This window comes from Podarcis muralis, chromosome 4 (genome assembly GCF_964188315.1).
Source record: "Podarcis muralis chromosome 4, rPodMur119.hap1.1, whole genome shotgun sequence".
NCBI lineage: Eukaryota > Metazoa > Chordata > Lepidosauria > Squamata > Lacertidae > Podarcis > Podarcis muralis.
The window spans coordinates 66606210-66632636 of record NC_135658.1 but is presented as its reverse complement, the minus strand read 5'-3'; the positions used below and the strand labels follow the sequence as shown (position 1 = coordinate 66632636).

General features: G+C 39.1%; 2 protein-coding genes across 6 annotated transcripts in view; one reads left to right on the top strand and one right to left on the bottom strand.

The window, feature by feature from the left end:
• Positions 1-3322: 3322 nt before the first annotated feature.
• CTPS2 (CTP synthase 2) overlaps positions 3323-26427 on the bottom strand; it is a 63806-nt gene continuing 40701 nt past the window's right edge. For all 5 annotated transcript variants that reach the window (XM_028727601.2, XM_077927486.1, XM_077927484.1 and 2 more), the window contains 6 exons: positions 17375-17471; positions 14329-14384; positions 12263-12359; positions 8640-8784; positions 5108-5213; positions 3323-4884 (listed from right to left, as the gene is read on the bottom strand). In XM_028727601.2, coding sequence (XP_028583434.1) covers positions 5144-5213; positions 8640-8784; positions 12263-12359; positions 14329-14384; positions 17375-17471 — 465 coding nt within the window. In that variant the 3' untranslated portion in view covers positions 3323-4884; positions 5108-5143. The remainder of the gene's footprint in view (positions 4885-5107; positions 5214-8639; positions 8785-12262; positions 12360-14328; positions 14385-17374; positions 17472-26427) is intronic.
• Positions 19167-22368, top strand: S100G (S100 calcium binding protein G). The gene is made up of 3 exons (XM_077927488.1): positions 19167-19191; positions 21035-21183; positions 22125-22368. The coding sequence occupies exons 2-3, from the start codon at positions 21047-21049 to the stop codon at positions 22222-22224; spliced, it is 237 nt and encodes a 78-aa protein (XP_077783614.1). The 5' UTR covers positions 19167-19191; positions 21035-21046; the 3' UTR covers positions 22225-22368.

The following is a 26427-nucleotide window of genomic DNA, read 5'->3' as shown; positions in this document are numbered from 1 at the left end:
AATTAAGCAAATGGAGGTGCAAAACGGCCCCACAGTTGCACTGATCATCTCAAAAGGGCAAAGAGATCACAGAAAGGAAAGCAACCCAGGAATGTCAATCCGCCTTTTGTTTCCTGCTCAACTGTTCAACTTGCTCATCGTATGCAAAATAATTGATGCTTTGGATTCGCTTTCAAGCAAGTAACTGAACTACAATTATAAGTAAGCTTTCCTAACCTCCACTGCAAATATTTTATTTGATCTAATAATTTATAGCTTCATCTTCTCCACATGTTCTCTGGAGCACTGGGGAATCATCAAATTTATCCCAGCTCCACTGTAATAAAAGTGGGAAACAACTAAGTACACAGATGAATAAAGTATCCCTCGTGAAGTTCAGATTTTATGGGATATGTTTTGATGGCCTGTTTTACTGCCCTTCCATATAAATTATATGAACAGAGTATTCCACCATAATAATGCACGCCTTGCTTTAACTCTTTGTGTAGTATTCATTGAATCACCAAATGGTAGAGTTGGAAGGGACCCCAAGGGTCATCTAATCCAACCCCCTGCAAAGCTGATTCAACCAAGTCTTACTCAGAGTAGACCCACTGTAATTAATGAATATGATGAAGCTAGGTCCATTCATTTCAGAGAGTATATTATTATCGTAATTTATTACCAGCCTTTCACGCTAAGATTCCAGGGCAGGTTACCAACAATTAAAACACAATATTAAAGAAAGTTTACGGCTACTTACAATCATGGAAATAAGGTGGATTGTAAAAATATACTCCTAGCAAAGCTTATTTAAATACTGCCCTGAGAGATCAACAACAATTTCTAAAAGAAAATAATCCCAAGGGATGGTTATAAAAGAGCTGTTGGGATTTTTGTCATTTATTTCATGGAAAGTTAAGGACAGCGCTCAGAGGCATCTGAAAAACCTGTAGGCGTGTCTAGAAAACCCGTTTGCCTACTTTCTATAGCCAGTGTTTAGGAGTCAAATATTTACTGCATGCAAAGATTAGCCAAAATCCTCAACAACTTCCACAAGATTTATTAGTCTATTTAGCTGTGCTCCTTCTGGCCTGCTCATGACCAAAGGGCCACAACAGAATAGTAAGGCAGCACAATCAGGGCGGCTTCTCTGTTGCTCCACTGTGCTTTAATGGCAGCAAGACTCATTCTGTCACAGTCCCTCTGAAACCCTGGACAGCCACTGCCAGTCAGTGCATACTGAGTTAAATAGACTAATGGTGTGACTCAATATAAGGCAGTTTCCCATGCTCCTAAAATTGGTGACATACCAAGGATCTGAGGCTCATACCCTGAGCAACCTTGAACAGCCACAATAACCCACATTTGTCATGTACCACAATGGTTGTGTGAACTAAACCAAAGTCTCTGCTGAAATCAGGCAAGAAGTTCAGCTGCTGTCATCCACAGAGCTGATACAAATGGGCCAAATATTTTTGTCACCGCCCACTGATCTTCTTAGAAACTCATTTAGATTCAACATCTAAGGCCTCATCAATAGTTTACTAAATAATGGTTTTGCTTTTTCTTTATTATTTTTTTAACCTAGGTGAAAGGTAAAGGTAAAGGACCCATGGACGTTTAAGTTCAGTTGAATTTAACTATGGGGTGCGGAGCTCATCTCCGCTTTCAGGCCGAGGGAGCCGGTGTTTGTCCATAGACAGCTTTTCTGGGTCATGTGGCCATGACTAACTTAGAAGACCTTATCAACATTTTTTTTTTTTTTTGGCAGCACATTTTTCTCATAATAAATTATTTTTACATAGCAAATAATTACAGATAAAAAGTTAATACCTGGTTTATTCAAATTATGTGATCGCAATTAGCTGTCTCCATTTCAAAAAACTCCTAGTCCTATTCAAAATCTATATGCTTCATTGTACATCTTCCCATTAGTACAAAAGTGAAGTAAATATCAGCCTGGACATGATTGTACCTGTCCTTGGAGACTGGTTATGGTAGGTCCAAAAATATTTATTTTTATTTAATGTATTTATTATGTTTTTGTACAGCACATCCAAGCAAATTCTTTGGGTAGTTTACACAGACATTAAAAGAAAAATACAATTTACAATTAAAAACCCTAGTGATGATGCAGAAACCCAATTAAAATTGCCATAAAGCATACCACCTAAAATAGGTGAGTTTCTGGGAATAGAGGTGCCACCACCGAAAAGGTCGTCTCCTTAGTAGCCACCCACCATACTTCACTAGGTGGGGGGAACCTGGAGAAGAGCCTCCAAGAAAGATCTCAGGGTCTGGGTCATTATATATGGGGAAAGCAACCCTTCAGGTAACCTGGCCCCATGCTGTTTAGGTCTTCAAAAGGTCAAAACCAACATATTGAACTGGGCCCAGAAATGGACAGGAAACTAGAGCAGATTATGAGCCCCTGTTGTAACATGATTAGATGTAAGCCTGCTTTGAAAACAGTTGATCCCAAAGGACTGGTAAATAATCATTTAAGCTGGCTACCCTGTTTGGGTTATCTGTTTTCAAAGCAGGCTTACATCTAATACATTGTAGTAATCCAACTGGGAGATTAACAGAGTACAGGTAACTGCCACGAGACTATCTGTCCAGGTAGGGTCATAGCTGATGGATCAGGTGAAGCTGCTAAAAGGCACTCCTTGCTACTGCCGCCACCTGAGCCTCAAGTGATAGTGCTGGATCTAAAAGCACCTGCAAATAACAAGCCTTCCCTTTAGGGGGAGTACAACTCTTTCCAATGCAGACTGAACAAACCCCCAAATGGACAGAAGCGCCATTATATGACAGCAACTTTGTTTTGGCTGGAATGGGTCTGTTTATTTGCTTCAATAAGCTCCTTAGCAAACCCAAGCACTGGTTCAGAATGCCCACTGCCTCATCTGGGTTAAATGAAAACAAAATATAAACCTGGATGCCATCTGTATGTTTAGGCCCCTACATTTTGTCTTATATAGTCAGTTTTTAGTCCTCATGTATGAAGTATGAATTATAAAAACATGACAAGAGTGTGCGCCCTAACCCTGCTTATTTTGTAGCCCACAGCTGAATCGTCAGAAAATGCTATTTGCCATAATCTAGCCAGAGAAGGAAAGAGGGCATGAACAGAAATGGGAGCTATACTTTCTTTTTAAAATCCAATGAAACTTTTAGCCACATTCACTAGGCCAATAGAATAACAGAATTGTAAAGTTGGAAGGGACGTGAGGGTAAGCTAACCCAATCCCTGCCATGAAGGTCTTGGGCTCAAATCCTGAAATTAAAGAGTTTCATGCTCTATTGACTGAATGCAATATAACGTAACAGACATATCTTCATTTAACATTTTAATGCATTTCAAAATTCAATTTAAACTTACAGGAAATCTTTAAGAAAATCTAACATGCTTTAGATGGCAACGATCAATGTATGATAACTGAGACTCAGTCATCTAGCAGCATCAACTCTCATAAAATTTTCCAATGCATTAAAAAAATACAGGAAGAAAGTTACTTTTCCCAGTTTTCTCTTCACATGTTACACTGGCCTGAACATTAGGAAACTAATGGTTTTCTATTGCAGTTGGTAAAATATCATCTTAAGGTATAGAATTTTATTTGGAAGGAAAATCGCTTTAAAAACACACAGCACTTGAATAACAGGGCAATTTCCTGTAGTGACACAGGATATTAAAACACACAGCTTCTTATTCCCTTTCTTCCTCTAATAATAATAATAATAATAATAATAATAATAATAATAATAATGATGATGATGATAGGCATGCCATCAAGCTAGCTCGTGTCTGGACATATCTCCACTCACCTCAAAAGGGCTCTCAAAAGAAGCAGTGCAAAAAGCAATCCTTTGCTGCTGCACTAGTGACACTGCTACTCTACTGCAGCAGACATGCTGAAAAAGGTTCTACCTAAAAAAAATGTATCTGGAAGTTACCAGTCTCTGAACCTCTCTGGGGCCCAAAGAGAAACTTATCTCTGTCCCCGTGTCCCTAGTAGCTGTTTGAATATTCCACAAATTATAGAGCATCCCCAAACGGATGAGATCACATGGCACAAACTAGTCTCTGCTGGGAGACCAAAACAAGGAATTAGGATTAAATCCATGTTCACAACCAACTCCCTAACATGTGTATGCCACAGATATAGAAACTAAGATATGGGCTTGTGTCTAACTATTACTCCCCAATCTGTTATGTTAAATGTATGATGAACCCAATTATTTTTCATTAATGTAGTCATATTTTATGTATCTGTAGCATCACAAACTTCTGCTCTATTATTTATTAGGTTGGTACTGTGCAGCAAATACTTTCTACATTACTTCTGTCGAAGGACAATCATCGTGTACAATGGTGGAGACCAAGATTTTATTTCTATATAGAAATAAATCAGCATCACTTAAGAAATTAGACAGGGTTATAATGCATCAGAGGCATTGGTCAATCCGATAACAATATGAAGGAAACAGACCTAAAACAAATCTGTACTGATCATATTTATGTATATTGGACAGTTTCATTTTTTAATTTGATAAGCAACGCTATTAAGGGATTCTGAAATTTCAAATGGTTTAGAAATGTATTCAAAATATTCCCATACCTTCCAGTCATCAAAAATTAGCACAAAGCTAACATTTACCTGAAAACATGAGACAGAGTGAGACAGTCCTTTATGCAATTTTAAAAGAGCTATAATGCTTAAATGGAATTGATTTTTTTTCTCTGGGTCAGTAGAAGCATTGTCTGGAACACAGGGGGATCTTCACAAGATATATGGAAAGCAGCTGTGTGATGTTAGTCTTCTCTGATGGTTTTAAAATGTAATAGGTTTCCCCCTGCTTGGAATGATCTTTTCAATTATGCCTTTTCTTCCACTTATTTTTTTATATTGGAAAGAAAGAAAGAAAGAGAAACATGAAAACAAATTACTACTATGCAACCACCTTTTCTACATGAGCAATTAATATCTCTATAAGCAAGCCCATAAATAAACAACTGAACCATTTGACCTTGAAGCAAATGGGAAAATGTTGTCACCTTGAAAGCAGGTATTTGGTTTGGGGTGGGGTTGGGGAATCTCCAACTAGGGATCTAGTTTACCTGTTTCTTCCATGCTCTTCCTCTTCGGAATAATGTTCAGCCTCTTTCTGATTCGGGATATTCTTTTTCTGGAAAACTGTCGTCACTAAGGTCGCCATAGCTGTCACTGAACAGAAATGAATGAATGAATAATAGAATCATAGTATTGTACACTAGGAAGGGACCCCAATAGTCATCTAGTCCAACCCCCTGCAATGCAGGAATTCTGCCCATGGCTGTCCTGAGAATGAATAAGAATCGTATTTCTTCCCCTTCAACTCTTAATCTCTATTAGTACAATAGCAATCAATATAAAGCATTTTCAAATCCCATTAGTTTCAGTGGAAGAATTAAACACATATTAAATGCTCTTCCTTATGGAAATCAGTAAACCTTAAAAACTGTTTAACTTTGGCTGCTCATTCCCTCAGGATGATTAACAAAGTAGTAATCTCAACATATGAGAGCTTTCTTCCTGCTGATAGCATCTTAGCTGCGCTAAACAGATGAGAAATCTATTTTGTGATGAGTCGCCGGGTGATAAATACTTGACATGGTTCAGCAATTGTGTATCAGTCACAATCAACATGCAACACCCATAAACAGTGTAGTCATCTGACTCCACCCTTATTTTAGCCAAAAGTTCCAAATTGGGAAAATGATTACATATTTAATATTTTTTTTGAAGGGCAGTAGGCTAAAGTCTCTTTCAGGTTTCATTTGCTATATAGTTTGTAAAACGTCCTTGAATGTCACTAGATGTAAACATTTGTTTAACGAAAACCTGTTATTATTCAAGCCATATTTCTAACTTTCAAAACTGAGTCAATCTTCTTATATCAGTAGAATGGTAGAGTAAAATATTATGGTCCCTCTTATAAACTATTGTATTTCATGGGTGCTACTTGCAACCCTTGTTTGGTTTAAGCAGCTGTTCTGGTAAGCATTAACAGCCTAGGTACAGCATTCGGTATTGATTTCCATCTGGCGGCAGAGTTGCAATTGCCCATGACTGCTGGTGATGCTTTGGGGGTGCATTCAGAAACCATTACTCAACTGTCTTCTGGTTGTGTACTGGTGACTGAATGAATCCATTGACTCTCCATTTCTGAACAAGAACTTTTATTGCTTTGATACATAGGGATCATCAAGATTTCTGTAACCGTGAGGAAGTGGATTGTTCAACAAGCTCTTATTTGGGCTGGGTATTCCAGCCCTGTGTTGTTGGGCACCCAGGCACCCCATGGTTATCAGCTCCCTCCACACCTGATTACAAAACAACAACAAACCTTCTCTGTGCTCTGACTGCTTTCTAAGTGAAGAAAAGTGATTGAGGAGACCATGGGGGGGGGACGGACACTCCTATCATTCCACCCAGTCTCAGTAACATCTCTATCATCCCAACCCATCCTCAGCAATGTCAAGGATAAGGTAAAGGTACCCCTGACCATTAGGTCCAGTCGTGGCCGACTCTGGGGTTGCGGCGCTCATCTCCCTTTATTAGCCGAGGGAGCTTCCAGATCATGTGGCCAGCATGACTAAGCCGCTTCTGGCGAACCAGAGCAGCGCACGGAAACGCCGTTTACCTTCCTGCCACAGCAGTACCTATTTATCTACTTGCACTTTGACGTGCTTTTGAACAGCTAGGTTGGCAGGAGCAGGGACCGAGCAAAAGGAGCTCACCCCGTCGCGGGGATTTGAACCGCCGACCTTCTGATTAACAAGTCCTAGGCTCTGTGGTTTAATCCACAGCGCCACCTGCATCCCATGTCAAGGACAGGAGAAGGTTTAAGTCTCAGCTGAAAGGTGTCCTTGAAAGCAGCAGTTTGCTTTTATGATATTCAGGACAAGAATAGCAGCCATGCTGTTCTTTTGGAAGGTTGGGGAACACAGCACTGTTCTCTGGGATTCAGCTGAGATTCCCTGACCCTGGGAAGCAGAGTGCCTGCTGATGGGGACTCCATTAGAGAGGAACGATTGGTACTAGCTTCTGTTGTAATGAGGGGTGTTTTGCTAGTCACTGATTTTAAAGCACGAGTAACAACATAGTCAGAGATCTTGTACTTACTGCTGCTGTACTTACTTTCTTCTGAATGTACCCAAGGAAGCATGGAATAGAACACGGTATTATGAAACAGTTTTGCATATTGCACCAAAAATTAAAAAGATATTAAAATACGATGACCTGGTTCACACATCATACCAAGTTAAACTACGGTTGCACACCCTTTCCAAACCTGGGAGAAAACAAACCATGAGAAGAACAAAACATTTGGTCTTGGCTTCTTCTTGCAGTGTGCCCAGAGAGAAACAAGCCACAAGAACTGTTCTGTACATAACACTGAGCTAATACTTTGGTTTGTCTCTTCCTGCTTTGGAAAGGGAGGAGCGGGGGGGGGGGGCATGTAATTTTAGCACGTGAAAAAGCATGTCGAGCTATTTTATGCTGCAATCCTAAACACACTTACTTAGAAGTTAATAACATGGTTAATATGTAATTTCAAGAATTAATTCAAGAACAGACATTTTATCTCTTATTATACAAAATCCATTTCTCTTCTTTTATATCTTGGTACAGATATAACATTATCAGCTGAAAGCAACCCATTTCTGTATGAAAATAAAAAGCACGGCATTTTGGAAGTCTGTTACAATTTACTATCGCTGTTACAAATTAATAATACAAAACACAGTATTGTTTAGAGATGGCTCTAGACTGAACATGATTATAAATTGTTACAAATTGTTATTATTTCAGTTAAGGGCGTAAATTATAAATAATCCTAATAATCTAAGGATTTTGTACAAAAAAAGGTACTTGCTCTCATATGGGGTGGGGGTGTTGCCCCTCTTCTCCTCCCACTGTCTGCAGCCCCAAACCCTCACTCCAGGGCACAGCTATCCAAACTGTGTGTCGCAATACATTAGTGTGTCGGCTGCAGTCTGTAGGTGTGTTGTGTGAACACACATGCGCTCCTCCCGGGGCTGGAAAGGGGTTAGTTTAACCTCTGGTTTGCTAGTAAAACTGAATTACTATGTCGCAAAATGATGCACATTTAAAAAGCGTGTGACCAACAGGAAAAGTTTGGAAAGGTCTGCTCTAGAGGGTCCCTCTTCCTCTGTGTTTGGTCAGCCTCCCAATCTCCAGGGAAGTATATTTTACTTATTTAGTGAGATCTTTGAATCCAAGTAATTGTTTCCTGCAAAACTCCCATAAATAAAAAAGGTAAGTTAGAAACCCAGAAATCTTTTATGATAATCAGCTTTTATTCCCTGCAGGCAGTCATGATTTAATTAATTGCCTGGGATTAAGGGATGGGTTTCTCAACCTCTACGTTTATTTGGCTCTCATAGAAAAAGCAATATATCAACTCATCAAATGACCTTTTAAAACTAATCATTATTCAGAACTTTTCTAGTACACATAATAACTAATAATAAACACTTCAAAAGTAACTTTGCTTTTCTGGAATTGCATATCAATCATGAAGGCTTTTTATGAAGCATCCATCACACACACACACACACACACACACACACAAAGCAAAGTTACCTAGGAGACAATTTACATCCACGTTGCAAGTAGGCACTGAGAGACCCTGTTGCAGCAAGCAAAAGGCCAAGGTAGGCAGGCGATGGCTTCATAGGCCTTGAGGAAAACTCTGGGTGGAACTGGACACCAATGAAATACGGGTGATCTACAGATAAATCACAGAGAAAAGTAAAAAAAAAAAAAGTTAAAAGGCAAACATATAACACTAATAATATTACAAACTATTTAAATTACAATGACTTTAATCCTGATTTCAGACATGAAGATACCGGTACATATTACAGTGGTACCTCGGGTTACATACACTTCAGGTTACATACACTTCAGGTTACAGACTCCTCTAACTCAGAAATAGTGCTTCAGGTTAAGAACTTTGCTTCAGGATGAGAACAGAAATCGTGCTCCGGCGGCGTGGCAGCAGCAGGAGGCCCCATTAGCTAAAGTGGTGCTTCAGGTTAAGAACAGTTTCAGGTTAAGTACGGACCTCCGGAACGAATTAAGTACTTAACCTGAGGTACCACTGTAGTTAGCATTTAAAATATAAATGCTAATGTCTGTAAATTTTAGATAGCTTTACGGTTCAAAGAACAGCACAGAAATTATCTTGTTATAAATCTTACTGCAATATAGGCAAGTATAAGTGGGATCTGCAACAAAATGTTGCAGTGTGGTCTATGTTTCTGTTCAGCCAGCCACACCCTCCCACCACCATATTCCATTTAATTCTTCCTTTCACCCAATTATCTTCCTCCTTTGAAATGCTTTCCACTTAGCTTATCAGTGCTGTGAGGCTGGAGAGGTAACAATAGTGGAAGTGAACCTTCAGCCCCATTTTTTGCAATTAGCTACTTTCTGCTTTCAACACAGGCCTCTCAGTTGAAAAACACTTGCCATAGGGGAAAGATGCTTCAGTCGGTAGAATAAACACTCCACCCCACCCCACAAGCATATCTAAACTTGCATACTTTGCCTATTAGTGGCAAGGGAACTGTATTTCTTTGCTTAGCTGATTTGTTTTCTGCTATGAATGAAAAGTCTTGCCTTGCCACCCAAAACAGATTCTGGAAAACCATTAAGGATTGCATTGCTTGCTTTAAGGAAAATTTAATGAAGATGATGTATAGATGGTATTTGATAAACTTGCTAAAATGTATAGAACTCAAGATAAGGCATGTTGGAAATGCAAGGAGAAGGAAGGGAATTTCTTCCATATGTAGTGGACGTGTAGTAAAGTTAAAGCCTACTGGGATATGATATACGATGAATTGAAAAGATCTTTAAATATACTTTTATTAAAAAACCGGAGGCTTTTCTATTGTGGAAGAAGAAATTCCAAAAGTAGACTTAAATATGTTTATGTATGCTACCACGGCTGCAAGGACACTTTTAGCCCAGAAATGGAAGCAGAAGGAACTTCCAACTTTGGAAGAATGGCAGATAAAAATGATTGAACATGCAGAACTGGCAAAACTGACAGGGAAAATCCGAAACCAGTGTGACGAACTGTTTCAAAAGGACTGGAGTAAATTTATACAATATATGAAAGAACATTGTAAACATTTGAGAACATTTGCAGGTTTGATTTAAAATATTTTGTCATGATAATTTTTGAAACTGATTTACAAATACTAAAGTAATTTTTTTTAAGTATGGTAAGAAGGTAAATAGGGTGATATAGAAATGCGAAGAGGATTGTGATTGCTTAAGAAAGTCAGGGAGTGGGAGGGGGGAAGTCGATGCTCGGTATGAGCAAAGTTGTATGTGATGATATGATTTGATATGAATGTGACAAAGGAAAAATATTATATATATATATATATATATATATATATATATAGGTTTTGGTGTCCTCGGGTGTCTTCCCGTGTAAAAGTTGGGGTGTCTAGGCGACGTTTCGACGAGGTCTCACTCGTCATCTTCAGGCTGGTGCTTTCGGCTTCTTGTTACTGGAACAGAGCAGGATCTCAGTGTTTGAGTTCCTATAAATACTGTTGAGGAGGTGTGGTGTATAGCCTCCAATGTTCTGGGCAGAGAGGAAGTTCCCAGGCTAGTGTGCCTTTTCTTCTTTTGTTCCTTAATTACTTGAGGGATATCTTGAGTGATTTCTTGAGTGATATCCTGAGTACCACTTAGGTGGGTCATTAGGTGTGGATTAGTTGCTAAAGCCTTTGTGTCTTGACCTCTTGAACTTTGTGAAGAGTTTTCCTGAGAAGATGGCTGTACTGCACTTAGTTGTGCTCTGGCTTGGCTTCGTGTATAGGGGCGAGCTGTGGTTTTGTGGCCTGTGCCAGCCAGATCTGTGTAGGGATTGCAGGGGGGTGCAGCATCCGGAGGTGTATATACACACACACTCTCTCTCTCTCTCTCTCTCTCTCTCTCTCTCTCTCTCACACACACACACACACACATTGCATTGCTTATGTTATTTCTTTCATAGCAGCAGTGTTTAACAACACTGTCATATTTTATCAAGATCTGTTTTCAGTATGTATATCAGAAGCAATATAGCAGAAATAAAACAAATGCACTTAGACAGTTCTTTCTTACAGGTTTTGAAATATCTCCAAAAGGACAACCTACGTTTTGTGCCATATCAGCATGAGACTATAGAAAGAATTCTTTCTGTCACATCCTGGAGCCAAATTTAATTACTATAGGCTTCAGGCTTTCATAACCAGGTAAATTTACATTTTTGTTTTTACAGACAGCTAGTATCTCTGCAATAATTCAGTTTTTAATATCAGTATCATACGTTTGTGACAAAGGATATGTATATTCCTAAATGTGAAGTATTGACAAATGTCAGTGCCTGGAATTCAAGACTTTTACACTGTCTCCTTTAAAACAGAGATTTCAAACTTTGTGGTTAGCAGTAAATAAAAATATGTTGTAAACATACCTTATTGGGCAGCAACACCTTTAAAGTGTAAACAGCCATGACTAAATGGCTGTAAGTCAATCTATATGCATACTGGTGATTAGTCACTTTGGAGTTTTGTTTGAAAAAACGAATATATAGACATTTCAAATAAATAAGCAGGACATTTTGTGAGTGGTCTATCCTTAAGAACATTTTCCTTAAGAACAATTTAGACTTGAAACATCTGCAGGAACATTTAAAGCTGAGTAGTTGCTAAAACAATGATTGTGTCTCCACAAAATGTGCCATAAGAAAGCAATCAGCCATTTTTTGGGTGTCTGCTGATGTGTCTGGGCTATATAAAACCACCAAGGCATCTTCTGTACCTCTTTCCAGCCCATTTTCCCTTAGAGCAAAACAGACTGTGGAACATATCCTCCGAAATTAGCCTGCCTGGCTGTTTTTTGTTGTTGGTTTTTTAACTAAGAAGCATACTTTCTTTCTACAGGTTCATGTATCCTACCATTTGACCAGCTGCTACTTGAAAATAGAGTAGTTATAGCCCAAAACAGTGTAATTCCCTCTTCACAAATGTGGCTTCCTGGAATAACTGAAATCTGCTTTCCTTCTTTTTAACAGAAGACCGAATGAGAACTGCAGATAAAAGTCCTCTCCAGTGTGTATCTGTCAGGTGTGGTTCTGTAGAGTGAACCCTCCATTTCCTATATATGAGAATGCTGCAGCTAAAAACCAAAGCCCTTACCATTCAACTCAATGACCTCCATCCTTTTCCCTTCAGTATCATGGCCAACAAATCTCAAACCTTTATCTTCAAAGAAGTGAGTCAACTCAGGGTTCACCTTTGAAAGAGCAAAGCAAAAGAGAGAAGATAAACATACTTTTAAGATGAAAACTGCAATACCGGTGGAGATGTGCATCCACATATGAATCAGTATTGGCAATGCATATAGATGGTTATTGTGCTACAATAATCTCTCTCTCTTGCTGAAACATACCTTTAAATGGTTCTAATGAAAGAAAGCTTTCAGGACTAACAATAACATGATAAGACTGTTTCAGACATAATGTCCAAACCATGGTTTGGTATTTGTGAGTGCCACACACACTCGCACTCCCGCTTCTTCCCCTTGTGTATAGATACCGCTTTGCTTAAACATAGGAAAGCTATGGTCGAAAGCTGTCTCCAAACCACCATTTGAAACCAGGTTTGGAATGGTGAAACTTCATACAGGGTTTCCAGAATAGCATTTGCTCAATTTGTTTATCCAGCTGAACAGGAATGGAAGGAATCCTGAAAGGCACTAATGATTACCAAATCCTGGTTCAATCACAGCACCTTGAACTGAGACAATGGATTTCAAAACAGCAATCAGCATACGTTGCAATTTGCAGGTATTACAAAATATGGGAATCAGTTTTAAAGGAAATACTCATTTATCCTTTCTGGAAGAGAGAAAAAACACTCAATGTCAAGAAGTACAACGGATAGAAAGAAAGAAAGCTGCCTTTGCCTGTATACTATTGTGTGGCCTAGTAACAAAACAAACAGAATCAGAAAAAACTGTATTTAAGTCCTTTGTTGCCAGAGAGCAGTATTCTGCTATTGTTCTATGTGTCCTCTCAGAAGCAGCTTAACTCAAAGGCTTACTTTTGTCTGCAAACGTTAGCTAGACTGGAAAAGATCTAGCAAGCTGAGTCAAAGTACACTTGAAAATTTCCCACCTAACGCTATTAAAAGAGACAAGGCAGTGTCTACCCCCTCTGCCATCCTTCTCCAAACTGGTGCCCTCCAGTTCTTTTGGATTACAACTTCCATCAGATTCAGACAGCATGGCTAACAGTCTGGAATGATGGTGGTTACAGTTCAATACCTCTGGTGGGCAGCTACTCTCCATATAATACCATAGGACCTCCTGAAGCAGTGTTGCTTAATCTTCCTCAGTTCCTCATCTTTTCGAAGCAATGCTGTTGATTGGATATGGAGAGTCCTGAGTTTTCATGTGTCCTTTTGAAGAGACACTTTATACTGTAAAACGAATCTCTGAACTGAGTGTCCGGCATCTCCTGATTTCCACCTGAGTCTCCCCTCAGTCCTCCATGATTCCCTTTCTCCGAGTTTCCTTTGTGCATTTTCATTAGTTTTGCTGGTAGACACTCTGCTTAAGTTTTTAGAGTGCCCATCTGGGTGCCTGTTCTCAAACCTTCAAACCCCTAATTTCAGGTGGCTCTGAGTATCAATACTGATGTGATAAACTCAGGGCCTGAATGACCCTGGACTCTTTTCTGCAACTCTGTGTTTTCAGTGGACTCTGCTTCATAAAGCCTCACTGAGGCTGACAAGTGTTTCTTTAGCTTCTTTTGGGATTGTACCCCTATGTGAAGGATTTTATCCCCTCCTCCATATTTAAGGAACAGCACATAGAAGGAAACACCACCTTGCACTGAGTTTATTTGCAGTAAGGTTTGGGACTTTCCTTGTTGAATGGGTATGTGGTGCTACATCTCAAGCAGTAGTTCATAAGACTTTATTGTTTAGACTTATTATGCAGATTCTATGAAGACTTTCCATTCCAGAGAAGGGAAATGCTGATAAAATACACTTCCGTCACACCCCTTTAAAGCCTACATTTGTCTGTAGTTTTATACAGGCTTATAAAGGCTGTTTTATACAGTTTTATACAGTTTAATACAGGTAATAGTTCTCATGGTCTTACTGTGAAAACCTGATGGAATGGAAAGGTGGCGTTGCCTTGACTCCAAATTGAACATGGCTGATAGACAGCAAAAATTACGTTAGCAGTTACTTGCCTCATAGCGATGCCTATGTCGTTCTTCCACAAAAACTTCGTCACCATAAAGTTTCCCTACAAATACATTTAAAGGGTTACTTCTGCTTTACTGTTACAAGTAAAAAATAACATTTTTGTGTATAATCTAGTATTTTTCCAATCAATTACGTATAAAGGAACACAGATATTCAAATAGATGCAGTCTAGCCATGTAATGTGGCAGGACAATGTTGAACATATCTAAAAGATAAGCAAGGAAGATCATTAGAATTTTAAAACAAACTTTAGGGCTCCCTATCTCCCCGGACTACATGTGGACCTTGCCAGAGGCAACTAGACACTTCCTGCATCTTATAACATACACAACAAAAAGCAGATTGGGGTTATATTGAGAGTTTAAGAAACTGGGGAAGAAGGATGGAATAAAAGAGAAATACTTCAAAAACACATCTTTTTTAAGATAGTGAAGCATGTATCTAAAAGATATTTCAGACGGGGAGTAGAAGTGCAGCTTCAAGAGACCTCATGTCAAATTCTATGTCATGTCCCTTCTCCTGCAGCTCGTAATATTTTCTGTACTTCCCTTTTTGTGGCAAAGCCTAAACTGGAATATAGTTTCTTTGCAGCTATCTTGGATGCTTGTGGAATTCAGCAGAAAGAATGGCCAGGAACATAGGAAGCTGCCTTATACAGAGTCAGATCATTGGTCCATCTAGCTCAGCGCCATCAACAGTGACTAGCATGGCTCCCCAGAACCTGGGACCTTCAGCGAATAAGGCAGATGCTCTGACACTCAGCTTGCCCATCCATCTTAAAGTATTACACACTACAACTGCTACTATTTAAAAAAGTGAAATGGCATGAGAGTTCAAGGGTCAACCTCACTTTCCAGAAGTTCAGAGATCCACGGTCCCTGGGACAGAGGGAGATAGGATGACATGAGGGGCCACGAGAAAGGAAAGTCATAAGGAAGTCACAAACCCTCCCATGGATATGGCCAGCCAGTCTCGGAGAAGGTGAATGAGGCACTCTTACTGCAGTGATCCAAAACTATTCCTTTGCCTTGAAGCAAAGCTTCCTTACAATAATAAGATCATGAATAAAGGAGCTAGAAAACTGATGTATCTAAAACAAGCATATGCACCAGGTCAACAAAAGCAGGGGGGTATTTCACTGACTCCACAACCACCAATCTGTTACTAAACAAATGATCACACAGTCATGCAATTTTTGTCTTTTTTTCCAAGTTAGTTTCCCCCCCAATCCAGTTATTTACATACAGGAAAGGAATCTGGAGCTTCCATCTCTCACAGCAACTAGAAGTGCCTCTTCCGGGAGGGCTGAGAGATTACACTCATCACATTATGAGTTAAATGGCTCCTTAACAAAGTCTTCCTAATTAATATCAGTGTTTTAATTATAAATCCAAAGTATTATGAATATGCTTATTGCACTACTTGTCAAAAACAATACTGCCTAAAGGCGAAATTATACAGCTTACATGAAAATGAATAGCTTAATAGGTTTGTTATTTGACAAGTTCTTATCTTCAATGGCATGTGTGTTATTTTAACAGGTGAAACTTAATTTTTGCTAATTTCTTCAATGAAGGGGTCCTAAAATATGGTTTTGGGTGTGAGAAATTCAAATCTGCTCTTAATTTTGTTACCGGATAACGTTTAGCTTGGTAAATCTATGGTTGATGAAGGAGCACATGAACTGCTTCCATAAAAGCAAATAATTTTAATTTTACCACCTGAAAGTGTCAGGTAATGCATAATAATAATAATAATAATAATAATAATAATAATAATAATATAACTTCAAGTGCTTGGCAATCATTTTAAATGATTTGTATGCAATTTTACACACATTAAACTTACCTAAATATATAAATGTAACCAAAATACTCTCTGAATGCCTAAGTCATGTTACAACTTTTTAGCACCCCTCATTTTTTGGAATTTGAATGTTGAGAAATGCAACACAGCCTATGTTTGATATTTATTGAACCACAATTCTGACGGAGTTTTTAAAAGTCAGTTTTCATGTGAATGTACTCTTTTTCAACCTGAGATGGAAAGGTTAGAATAAATATGCAACAATAATAAAGGATAGATTGTAGGCAGGCTGTGCTTGGCTAGTGCACAACTTAGAATGTGAAGTACAGGTTTCTAGCCATACCCACAATTCAATGGCGGTTGTTCTCCGTAGCTCTTCCAGGGGCTTCAAAGAAGTTCAGGCAGGGGAAAGGGAGGCCATGAGGCGTAAATCCTCCTGGTGCTTTCTACTGGGGTCTAGGAAGTCCACTGCATCCCACAGTGTTGTGCAAGCCTGTGTCTGCCAACTTGGAAGGCAGAACGGAAGTGATCTGGGAGTGTGCCCCCATCATGGACTAGCCTCTGTTACTTTGTGGAAGGTTCCTCCTTAATCTGGATTATTGGCGTTAATCAAGAGGCACTCCCGAAGCTTCATATGCAAATGGGCTGCAATCAATCAACCACCGAAAGAACTGGGACTGGTTTTCTGAAGGTATTTGAATTGTTTTATGAAATTTGAGGATCCCTACTACAGCCGGGAAAGGAAAGGTGGAAGACGAGGTGCTCTGTGCTTTCTTATGGTTTTCTAATGGTCTTTTCCCCCTGTCCTCCTCTACATAATGAAGAGACATGTGTAGCTGCTGCTCAGCTTGATACTTCGAAAAAGAAGGGGGCTTTTGATTTATGCTTTACAAGGGAAGCACACTTTTCGGAAATCTGAACAGGTCAACAAATTTTAGTTGGTCTTATTAAACCATAAAGACTGTGCCATATATTAAAAAGCAGGACTTCTGAAGAAAAGGGAATATGGCTACTTGTTACTTTTTTGGACGATAAACATTAGGCCCCTTCTTTTTCCATGATCATAACTAAATATGAAGAAAAGGTAGTGAATCAAACCATTATTACACTTAAGTCATTCATACATTATATGAATATGTATTATTTTTACATACAGATATGCGTTTTTTAAAAAACATATATATCACAGAAGCAAATACATCTGCCAAAGAACGTAAGACTTACTTAAGATAGAGTCCTTTGTATTAAAGATAGTTTTCCTTTCCCCTAGTCTCATTGTTCCTCCCATGTCTCCAGGATTGTGTTCAGGCATGTCAATGACCTTAACGAAGAAAAACATTTACTTTGGTTTACATTATTTCTATGCTATACAAAGCACTCGGGTCACCACCTTGCATGCCCATAAATCTTCCCATGTTTCTAGTACAGCAACATTGTATACAATAAAAATAGGTTCAACCCACAGATGGTACTACCACTGAAACTGAGATGTTGAGGGTCAGGGAAGAGTTTCAACATAGGCTCTGTTCTTTATGTTACAGCTACTGACAGTATACTGGGTGTGCTTTGCTCTAATGAAGGTGTAGCGCCCAATGTATTTACTATGTGGATCTTTTGCGTTTTAGAAATCCTTTCCCAGAAAAAAATGGGCCTGACCCAGTTAAACTTAAGCAGAAAAGGGAGAATCAAACTTAAAAAAACAAAGACCGCAACACTGTGTTGGGTGAGTTGACCAAGTGATTTCAAATAATATTTACATTGATTTAAATTTAAATTAACATATTTAAGTATTTTGCTAAGACTGAAACTTAGAATGCAAGAGGCTAAAAGATTTTTGCTCAAACGAGATTTTAGTTTATCATCATATGGCGATTTTACTCTTCCACTTCCCATGTACACACAAAGGGTATATATGAACTAATGAAATTTCTGTCAAATGTGGTTGAGGATCAATGCTACACAAAGAAAACACCATTCACTCTTATGAAAACAGTATTAGATGTTTCATAACATCAAGCAGATGATACAACACTAAAGACATAATAAGAATAATGCTGATAAGAAGAAAAATCTACTTTTTTTCTTAGCTTGGAAGCTCAAAGCATCTGTAGCAAATATCCTCCCCACCCCCTGAAATGTATTCCTGTCCTTCAGTGGCCCATCAGCATGACAAGGATAGCTTAAAAACTGTAAAAATATAGACAACTCTAAAACAATGCTAGAAGAGGATAAAACTCCCATGAATAAAAACTCACAACAGCTTAAAAGAGTGAAAAGTTAGCCTAGTGGAAAAAACCTGCTTAGCACCAAAATGGTAACAAACCCTTCACAATGCTAACCTATATAGAAATGATTTGACCACGATATTCTACATGGGGCTGCCCTGGAAGATGATCCAGAAACTTCAATATGACAGATTACTTGAGATTCCATTTAGAACTCCTATCACCTTTTTTAAAAGAGTTGCACTGGATCCCAGTTTGTTTCCAGGCCCAATTCACTGTGCTCACACTAGTGTTTAAAGCCCTAAACAACTCGGGTCACAAATATCTGAAATATCTACAGGTGTACAAAGGGACTCTCTTGCTAGGTCCACTGACCTCGGAGGTTTGGGAGGTGGCCGTGTGGGAAAGGGCATTTTCTGTGTCAAATTCTAGGGGCCATCCTGTTAGGCTGCAGTAGATTGCAATGGATTGCTCTGAAGTCACATCAGCCCCAGATTTTTTGGGGGGGAGGGGGGAATCACCCCCAACCGCCCCTCCTCTCCCTATCCTGTATTTTGCCAGAACAAAGGTGGCACCCTAGTCAAAGGGAGTTCTTTCTTGCAGAAATATAATTAGGAATTTTGAAACAAAGACATGGGAAAGAAGTACAAACAAACTTAAACTATTAATTATTATTGTTAATAGCAACAAACAACACAAACATTTCACAATCAGGTTGACACTCCTGCCTCAGACAACTATAAGAATGCCAGTCTCAAACTGCGTCTTTTAAAGCTGCCTTGACAATTTCAGGGGGTTTTAGGTTTGCAGAGCAAGGTAAGTAAGATCTGAATTTCATGTGATAATCTATGCTTGTTTGTTTTATTGTTTTAAATACGGTAATTGCCCTGGAAGCTGTAGTTTACTCAGTCTTGGGCTACTACCCTGCATGACATTGAGTTGTAACTTCTTATCCATTTTAAAACTCATCTGGTCAGTCTGAAAAACAAGCCCCATTTTCAGCCTGCAGCACAAATTAATTTAGAACTGGCACTTGCAACTAGTTCTGAAATCATTTGATATCCATATTTAAATTGCTTTACTATTGGCAGTATAGTATCACTTATTATTTAGAGATGTCATTGCTAACAAAACGGCAAGTGTTGTCATGCTATTCTACTATATAGTATTGCATTGTGGGGAATGCCATATGAAAAGCTGTGTAATTGTTTTCAACCTGTAGTAACCCTCCTATAAAGGGATGTGGGCGCAATATTCACCCCCGCCAAGGCCCCTTCTGAGGGGCATGAATTGAAAAACCACGAAGTATGCCCTAGATCTAATCCTCCACAGAGTTCAGTTGCTTAAATGCAATGGCTCAAATCCTATTATAATGCTACAAGAATGTTATTGTTAGAATTAGCAATGTGAGACAGTGGCTATGGAAGCGCCTTTCTTAAACCGTTCAATAGAATTAGGATTGCACATCCCCACCAACAATGAATAGTCCATCTGTAGCTGATCATTACAATTCCCTTGCTGGATCAGGGAACTGAACTTTGCAAAAGATGAAGTTCCAAGTTAGTATTTCTAAAACACACTTAATTGGAAGTAATTTGAAATGGGCAGGGTGTGCTTCCAAGGAAATGAACCTAGAAACTGTAGAGTGAGTGGGTATCACCAGGTGGTGTGGTTTTTTTGCCTCCACAAAGTGGCAGACAGAAATCCGGGATATCAGGCAATTCAGTTTTTCCAACTTTTATTTCTTCATGCCATATATCATGCCATATTTTATCTGCTGCTCGCCTGTTTTCTGTGTTGATCACCTGCTTCCCAATCTTTCTAATACTGTTCTAGATAAAAACTATGTTCAAAATGTTGCTTCTCCTTGCATTCATCCTGAGTATGTAACATGTAAATTCAAATACATTACTCTATTGCTTTTGCTTCATACTGGTGCAGCTGTAGGTAGTCTTCATCATAAACACCGAAGAATCGGGTATTTTAATGCCAACAGCATTGCAGACGTGTCTGTGGACGGGATATATTGATTGAAAATGTCTAGTAAACCAGATTGATAGTTGGGTTCCTACTGAGGGTATTTGGTGAGCCAACATGACGGAGATTTGGGATTGAAGAATGAAGTGATCATTCTGTGATATTATGACAGTGGACAAAGCTGTATTGTAACTTTTGAATAAATGTGTAAAAAAACCACATATATTTTCTGCTGGAATAAATCTGTTCAGGCAGTCAGTAGGCTGCATACAAATTGCAAACAGAAATGTGTGGGGCCATCAATGGACATGCAATTTGATCAGGATAAGGTAACAGGTTTAAATATATGAATTTGCCCTGTAGCTGCAATTGTGGAAGACTGAAAAACAGAAGCTGCAACATGTACAGGAAACTGTTGCAGATAACAGTTTTAAACAAAGTTATTTACACTGTTTTTAAAATAATCCTGATTGACTGTTATGACTGCTTTTGTTATCTTTTGATTTTGTTTTTATTTGTAAGTCACTTTGTTTAGTTTTTCATAGAAGAGTGAAATATAAATAATAATCAAGTGATTTGCATATTTTGATCCTCTTTTGTGGTGATTTTTTGTTAGCTTATTCTACTTCTGTGTTCTTTTCTTTATTTCTAATTTGAGCACACTGGAACATTACCTTTTCAGGAGGTCTATAAAATGCCCAAGACATCTACTGAAGAACTGAGAAAGGTTTTCGCCAAGTATGCTTCAAAAGGGGGTGATCCTAATCAACTATCGCAATGTGAACTGAAAGAATTAATTGAGAAGGAATTTCCAAATGTACCAAAGGCAAGTCCATAACTGTTTCATTGAGGCAGCATATGAAAGTGTGTGGAAATGTCCAAAAGCAATTACAGAAGTAATATTTGCCAAATATTTAACTGGGGATGAAGAGAGCAAGACTGCAGAAAGCGCAGAATTTAAAAGAATGAAGCCCCAAGCATTTCCATTTTTCCTAATGAGGCATGTGCTCATAGTCCCATAATGTACTGTACATTGTTTTATTTAATGTATATATATTTACTCCACAATGCCTGAGATAGATTGCTGGAGGTTCATTGGCACATAAGTTATACTCAGACTAGACCCACTGAAATTGATGACGTTAGTCATGCTCATTGCTATCAATGGGTCTAATCTGAGCAGCACTAACACTGTAAGCAACCCGTCACAGAAAGAGAGACACAATAAATGCTGGGCTGAAGTTTAGCTGAACAGCATGTCAGTAGGTGTCCTCCGTGGCTGGAGCAAAACTGACCATTACGTTTAAGAAATTTGCTTGTAATTGTAGCACCAGTGCTTTAATCTTCAGTTTTAGTATCTCATTTATAGTAAAATATTTAACGACTGGCATTCCAGTCCTTAAAGCACTTAGTTCTTACATTGGAAATTATGGGCTGTATCTTAAAAGTTATATTCAGAATAGAGCCACTAGGTTGCTAACTTATGTCCATCGATTTTAACAGATCTACTCTGAGTATGACTTAGTCTAAGTGAGTGTGTGTAGGATTACAATCTATATAGAACCTCATTGTTAAACAACTGGGGAAGCCAAATATCAAATGGTAACCTAAGAAACTTTAAAAATGAACCACACAGTGACTTGAGTAAGTATAAGCCAGGGACTGCTTCACAGAGACAGCAAATCTCAAAGTAGAGAGAAAATAGCAAAATTATTGTCACTAAGGTGACATCCATTGATTTGACCTTCTTGTTTTGTATTAAAATCACAGGCTTCTACTATTGATGCCATATTCAAAGAGATGGACAAAAATAATGATGGAGAAGTCAGTTTTGAAGAATTTGAGGCTGTGATGGCCAAACTAATGGGGTGAAGCCAATAGTACGCCCTACAAGAATATGAAAAGCACTGCAATTTCTAGAAAGAAAGCAAAACAAAATCATAAAGGACGAAACCCTAAAGTGACAGACTGATTTCTTTCTGAGGCATGAGAACAAGATTATGACAATAAAAACATCTCAATAAATGTGAACTGCTTTATTCTCTAAGCTATCATTACATATGGGTACAGTCGTCACAGGATATTTCTTTCAGTAAGGCTGTTACACTGAATGGTAGCTGTGCAAGAGTACAACAACTTGAGCTAAAAAGAACAATTTGCTCCACAGGGTGTGGTTGGGGTGATGACAGGAGGAGAAGTGATACAAAGGCCGACACCTCACACATCTCACTTGGGTTGATTACAATCACTTCCTCTACTGTAGTATAGTGTAATGTGAGAGTAAGAAATACATAAAGTTGAGTTAAAAAGAAGTATTGTGAAAAGTGCATTCCATTATCTAAGGAAAAGAATAACTTGGAAGATGAGCTTCTGAAGTTTCTGAAACCTGACACATTCCATCCATATTTAATACATGCCCATTCATTTATTAGAATCAATGAAATATTTGGTTCATTGGATAAGGACGACATTGGTTCACTTGAATTCTATCTCATGCTGCTTTATAACATGCCACTTATATCTACAGTGGTACCTCGGGTTACATACGCTTCAGGTTACATACGCTTCAGGTTACAGACTCCGCTTACCCAGAAATAGTACCTCGGGTTAAGAACTTTGCTTCAGGATGAGAACAGAAATTGTGCTCCGGTGGCGCAGCGGCAGCGGGAGGCCCCATTAGCTTAAGTGGTGCTTCAGGTTAAGTACAGTTTCAGGTTAAGAACGGATCTCCAGAACGAATTAAGTACGTAACCAGAGGTACCACTGTATTTGTCCTGGCAAATGAAAAATTCCCTATCAATATATTCTCCAGCAAATTTAACTCATGTCCGTTTTCCTCAATAATTTCCCAGTTAACCATCTGTATACCAATCTAGAAACCTTACTAGGTGCACCCATTGCCTACTCTCACATTCCTGCTCACTTCCTACAATTCTCTTGTGCAACACCAGCCCCTCCATCATGCCACTTCTTCCTTTGTGTTCCTGTGCTCATCTTCTTTCTGTATGAATATATCTCCAGCCAGAGGTAACTGGGCCTGGAGCGACTCCAACACACTTTTCTGTTTCAACAATCCCAATTAGGATGTGAGCCGTACTTTGTGATACCCTAAATCTTGGCTCCTTCCAGGCTTACTACGAACAATGCACACACACACACATAATCTGATGTTTTCCACTTCAACACACTCTGGTGACCTACATTTTCTGTTTATGAAACACTAGTTACACGTAACAACTAGTTAATTAATCGAAAGATGCAGCCAGCCACTTCAACAGGACATGAATGAGCATCCTTATGCACTTTCTCACTAGCAGTATTTTTAATCTGCTCTTTAGCCAAAAAGGCTATAAGAACACCTTATATAAGATCAATAAACACCGGTACTCTCGTCCCCTAATCTTATATTCTAAAAGGCACAACTCAAAAGGAAAAAGGCATGAAGAGGAAGCAAATTTCTGATATCTCCCTCTGCTGGAGCCTGACAGAAAATCTTCTTTTACAAATGGAGTGACTGCCATTATTGCTATATACTATCACAAAGTTATCTTCAGGGGAGATAATTTTCTACAAGCATTATATTCAAAACTGTTTATACATTTTCCTATTATTTCTGATGTGTTTATGCGTTTATACATTTCTGCATCATTACCCCAGGGTTTATATAATGCACTTTACCTCACAGCAATATCTATAGGATCTCACATTATGCTTGAGGTAGTCTTTAGATACGATCCACTGGATATTTGCATACCTGTAACTGAATTATTTTAATGATTGTGTAGATGCAGCAGCAAAACCTCTTAGCATAGCAAAATGATAAAACGTTGTGCATGTGCCAGCCCAAAGATTCATACTGAACTCAAAACGATCTACACTATTTTAATTATATATCTTCTTAGAGTTATCTGCAGCACACACCCTTTTTGCCCCTATGGGTTATTTGGACCTTTTCCATTCTTGGCAGTTAAAGGATGGCAACTTTATCCATCCTTATCAGACTTCAGAGAGCAATCTTTTGGAAACCACCCCCTAAGGTGTATTTAATTTTAGGGTGTATTCAACTGACTTCTTTCTTGCCACAAAAACATTTTTTAAACTTTCCTTCCAGTTGCATGTGGATAAGACACATGAACGGTGTAAAGAAACCCCCCTTTTTCTAGCCCATTTGAAAGTGGCTTTTATTCTGACTTTACTGGATACAATTTTCAGTGAGGAAAAAATTCAATTAAACAGTGCTTCATGCCGTCTGTGAGCGTCTGACACAAGATGGTGTGAATGTCACCATGACTGTGGAGAAATTGGCTAAGTGGCTGTGTGGCGAACAAGCACGTGCACCTTCTTGTACTGGAAATATGCCTCAAAGTCACAGAAGCCTCTTAGGACTCCAGTGACAAGCTAGAATCCAGGAGTACTCCCAAATTATGCCCTGGCACAGTATCATATCAAGATTCAGCTTCAACTGATTATCCCTCTTCCAGCCCATCATGGTTTCCAGAAGCTGGTCCAACACCTTCACAGCTTCTCCTAATTCAGATGGAATGAAGAGATAAGAACTGTGCACTGTGCTCCAAATTCTCAGATGGTAACTCACAGTGATTTTCTATAGATGTTGAGCAGCATAGAAGACAGAATGTAACCTTACAATACCCTTACAGCTCAAAAGCCACGAAGCTGAGCAACAGTCTCTTAGTACAAATAGCACTGCAGGTAGGAGCAGAACCGCCACAGTACAGTGCCTCCGAGTACCATCTTCCAGAGTAATTTCAGAAGGACCTCATAGTCAACGTGTCAAAAACCATTGAGAGATCAAGGAAAAACTACAGGGAACCAACTCCCACTCCATCTGTCTTCCAATAAAGGCCATCAATCAGGGGGACCAAGGCTGCTTTAGTGTTAAATATGAACCTGAAACCGTATTGAGCCAGGTCTAGATTAACTGCTTCCTCAAGGCATACCTGTATCAGTAGAACATCTTGCCCAAGAAGAAAGTATCAGTGGTAGTTTTCTTAGACCACTGGATCCTGGAAGGACTTTTTCAAGCAGGGCTGCACCACTGCCTCTTTCAATGACTCCCTTTCACAATGAGACATTAACCATTCCCTGCACCCATCAAGTCAGTCACTTACTTCTAGACTTTATCAGCCATGATGAGGAGGGATTGAGGGGGCATGTAGCTCCTCTCACTGCTACAAGTCTCCTGTCCACATCTTCCGTCTGCAACAACTGATGTTGAAGCCACAAGCTGCAACTTAACAATTTTATCTTCAAAGCATTTGGTAAATCTCTTGCAGCAGGCTATTGAGTGGTCTTTGATTAATGATACAGCACTGGTCTGGACCTGCCAGTTTACCACTCACTCTGCAAGGCATAGAGCACACATTGGTTCTGGCAGCGACTGCTCCATCACACAACAATGAAGAAAATAAAAAAGAAAGCAGACCTTTTTAAAAAAAGCCTGTCATACACGGATCCTTTTTTAGAAGCTGAAGAGAACAGGATGGGGCAGACTTTCCAAAAAGTTCCCACCCCCATAAGCTAGCATCACCAGTAATGATTTGGGGGAAATGGCCTTGTGGGCCAAACTGGACCTTCTTGTGGGCCCAGATTAGGACCTTCTTGTGAGCCCACAGGCCAGAAGTTTCCCATCCCATGTTGTATAAAGAATGGATGTGGAACCCCCTACCCCAGATTTCCCTCACTGGGATATTCATTTAAAGATTCCCTCACTCCCAGCAAAGGGTCCCACAACCCACTAGAGTCCTCCTTATGGTCCTTGTCACCCTGGCTTGGCCGGCCCATTGCATTCTTGTCCTTCGACCTGCTAAAAGTTTATACAATTACATATTCCAAAGGATATATGAATTACCCTATGATGTTTAAAATAAATTGCTACAGACCACAAATTAAGTGTGGACATTCCAGGCAACAGATAATTAGTTGATTAACCACAAACAATTAAGGAAGGGATAGGTGGTTTCATTCTAAGATCCAAGCATCTGCTGACTCACAGGACACATGGGACAATTACAACACAATCCCAAGTATGTCTAGTCAAAAGCACACCCCAGTAAG